At 70.2% G+C, this 3,324-nt stretch overlaps 1 protein-coding gene across 1 annotated transcript; it reads left to right on the top strand.

Annotated features, from left to right (window-relative positions):
- On the top strand, positions 1-3,324 carry LOC141966960 (interferon regulatory factor 4-like). Its single transcript, XM_074920254.1, has 8 exons — positions 1-208; positions 947-1,136; positions 1,332-1,375; positions 1,599-1,701; positions 2,013-2,114; positions 2,219-2,614; positions 2,755-2,873; positions 2,979-3,324. Exons 1-8 carry the CDS (start codon positions 35-37, stop codon positions 3,117-3,119), a joined length of 1,269 nt encoding a protein of 422 aa, XP_074776355.1. The 5' UTR covers positions 1-34; the 3' UTR covers positions 3,120-3,324.

Genomic DNA, 3,324 nt, shown 5'->3' with positions numbered 1-3,324 from the left:
TGGGGCGGCGGGGCCGGGGCGGGCGCGGGGCGCGATGGCGGAGCCGGGGGTGCCCATGCGGCTGAAGGAGTGGCTGATCGCGCAGATCGACAGCGGCCGGTACCCGGGGCTGCGCTGGGAGAACCGGCACCGGACGCTCTTCCGCATCCCCTGGAAGCACGCGGCCAAGCAGGATTACCGGCAGCAGCAGGACGCGGCGCTCTTCAAGGTACCCCCGGCTCCCCGGGACCCCCCCCTCGGATTTGGGAGCGTCCCCGAGAGCCCTCACTTGGCTTCTTGCGCAGCCCCAGGACCCCCACTTGGTTCCGTCCGCACCCCCACCCAGCTCCGGGCGCACCCTCGGGGCTTCCCGCGGCCCAGCTCCACGTGCACCCCTGGGACCCCCCACCCAGCTCCGTGTGCACCCCTAAGGGCCCCCAGTTGGCTCCATGCAGACCCCTGGGACCCCCCACCCAGCTGCAGGCGCACCCCCGGGGTTCCCCACTACCCAGCTCCATGTGCACCCCTGGAAGCCCCCACTTGCCTCCATGTGCACCCCTGGGACCCTCCACTTGGTTCCATGCACACGCCCAGGACCCCCACCCAGCTCCCTGCACACCCCCAGGGCTCCCTGCTGCCCAGCTCTGTTCCCACCCCCAGGACCCCCCCTTTGGCTCCGTGCACACTCCCAGGACCCCCCCCTCCAGCATCTTGTGCACCCCCAGGGCTCCCTGCTGTCCAGCTCCATGTGCACCCCTGGGACCCCCCCACCCAGCTCCCTGCGCACCCCCAGCTCTGTGCGCTCCCTTGGGAACTGCCCCTCCAGCTCCCCACAGCCCCCCCAGGACACACAGTCCCGGCTCCCCATTGCCCCCCAGCCATCCCTGATGGGCCCCCCTTACACAGCAGAGTGGAGGGGCCGGGGTGCAGGCAGCCCCCCCAGCTCGGCTGACCCTCTGCCCCGCAGGCCTGGGCCGTCTACAAGGGGAAGTACCACGAGGGGACGGACAAGGCCGATCCCTCCACCTGGAAGACGCGTCTCCGCTGCGCCCTCAACAAGAGCACGGACTTCCAGGAGGTGCCCGAGCGGAGCCAGCTGGACATCTCCGAGCCCTACAAGGTGTATCAGATCGTGTCCGACGGTGCCCGGGATGCAGGTACGTCCCTGCCGTCCCTCCGCCTGCGCCGGATTTGGGGCTGCTGCCTGCGCCATGCCTGGATGAGCCCCGCAGACATCACCCTTCCTCCCCACTCCTCTTCCTCTGCGGGTGTCCCTGGCAGCCAGGTGCCTTCCCGGGGGGTTGTTCCTGCCGTTTGCCGGGGGCTCATCGGGTTTTCCTTGCTCTCCGCAGAGAAGGACGGTGACACGCGGTCCCCAGCCAGCGCGGATCCGCAGGTGAGCCAGCCCCCGCCCCGCGCCGTCCTCCGCAGGAGCTGCCTGCGGGCAGGAGAAAGTGGGAGACCCGAATCCCCCCCCGTCTGCCGGCTGTTCCCCTGCCTGCACGCTGCCTGTGTCTGGGCAGCTGAGGGGCCCCTGTGCCCTGGCACACGGGGTCCGTGGCCGAGGCAGGAGCCGGCACAGGGGGCTCAGCCCTCACCGTGGCCGCGCTCCTCCCCAGGGCAGCGCCGTGGGGACCCCGGAGGAGGAGACCCCGGAGGGCAGGATGGAGACGTGCCACGTGTCTCGGCTGCCCCTGCTCTCTGCCCACCCAGCCGAGCGAGGTGAGGAGGGTCCCTGGCAGGGGAGGGAGGGGGGGCTGCAGGCAGGGACCACGCTCTGCCTGGCAGGACTGACCCTGCTCTCCGCAGAGGATGACCATGGGGATGGAGAGGGGGGGCTGGGGGCTTCCTCCCTGTCCCAGCGAAGCCACTTAATCCTGCAGGAGCTTTAACGAGGCTTCGGTAACGAGCAGCAGTGGGGGGATGGACCCTGCTGCCCGCCTGGCCCAGGGGCTGGGGTCAGGACAGCACCCCGGGGCCCTCGGGAACGGCTGCTCATGTCCCTTCCCCACTTTGTCCCTGCCTTGGCCCAGGGTACCATGTGAGGGGAGTCTTCTACGGCTGGGACCCGACCCATGGCCACCTCCTGCCTGGCCCCCCGTCTTACCTCCCCGTGGAGGATGTCAACCACTCAGGTAGGAGCCGCGCTGGCTGGGTAGTGCCCCCAGGTGACCCGCCCGGGGACCGGGCAGCCCCCCAAGACGGGGCTGCCCATGAGCTGACCCTCCCATCCCCCCAGACTGTTGGCTCCACATCCGCCTCTACTACTGCGACGTGCTGGTGAAGGAGGTCACCACCCGCACGGCCGAGGGCTGCCGCATCACCTCCCGCGCCGTGCCGGCCGACAGCGAGCGCCTCTACGGCCCCTCCTGCATGGAGCAGATCGAGTTCCCCTCGCCGCGGGCGCTGGGCGGCGGCGGCCGAGTGACCGCCATGACCGACGTGCTGGAGCGGCTCCTGCCCCACCTGGAGCGCGGGGTGCTGCTGTGGGTCGCGCCTGAGGGGGTCTTCATGAAGCGCCAGTGCCAGGGCAGGGTGTACTGGAACGGGCCCCTGGCCCCGCAGAGGGGCCGGCCCAACAAGCTGGAGCGGGAGAAGACCTACAAGCTGCTGGACACGCAGCAGTTCCTGCAGGGTAAGTGCCCACCTGGGCACACGGGCCCCCGGAAGACCCCCAGCCCTCGGGAACGGGGGCAGGCCCTGCCGTGGCGTGGCTGCTCTGCGCCGGGGGGGCCGTGGGGACCCCGCCTTGAGGGGGGGGCCGGTGTCTTGCAGAGCTGCGGGGGTACCTGAGCCACGGGAAGCCCGTGCCGCAGTACCAGATCCACCTGTGCTTCGGGGAGGAGTACCCCACCAACGCCGGGCACCACTTCCAGAAGCTCATCATGGCCCACGTGAGTACGCCCTGGGGCGTGCGTGGCACCCCCGAGCCGGGCGCTGGGGCTGGGGGGGGGCACACGGACCCGCGTCCACCCTCCCTCGGCTCTGTGCTCCCGCAGGTGGAGCCGGTGTTTGCGCGGGAGCTCCTCCATCACGCCCAGCATGTGGGGCCGACGCTGCTCCGCGAGTCCCCCCAGCCCTGCGCCCCCGGTGCCTCCAGCCACATCCTCCGCGTCCTCAAACAGCTCTGCCAGCCCTGAGCGCACAGCCGCAGCAGAGCCCGGGCCCGCAGAGCCTGCCACGGGATGGGTGGATGGACGGGTGGATGGATGGATGGATGGATGGATGGATGGATGGATGGATGATGGATGGAGGATGGATGGATGGATGATGGATGGATGGATGGATGGATGGATGGATGATGGATGGATGGATGACGGATGGATGGATGGATGGATGGATGAT

Source organism: Athene noctua, chromosome 16 (assembly GCF_965140245.1).
Source record: "Athene noctua chromosome 16, bAthNoc1.hap1.1, whole genome shotgun sequence".
Lineage (NCBI taxonomy): Eukaryota > Metazoa > Chordata > Aves > Strigiformes > Strigidae > Athene > Athene noctua.
The sequence above is the reverse complement of the archived record's forward strand: the minus strand, read 5'-3'. Positions and strand labels throughout refer to the sequence as shown.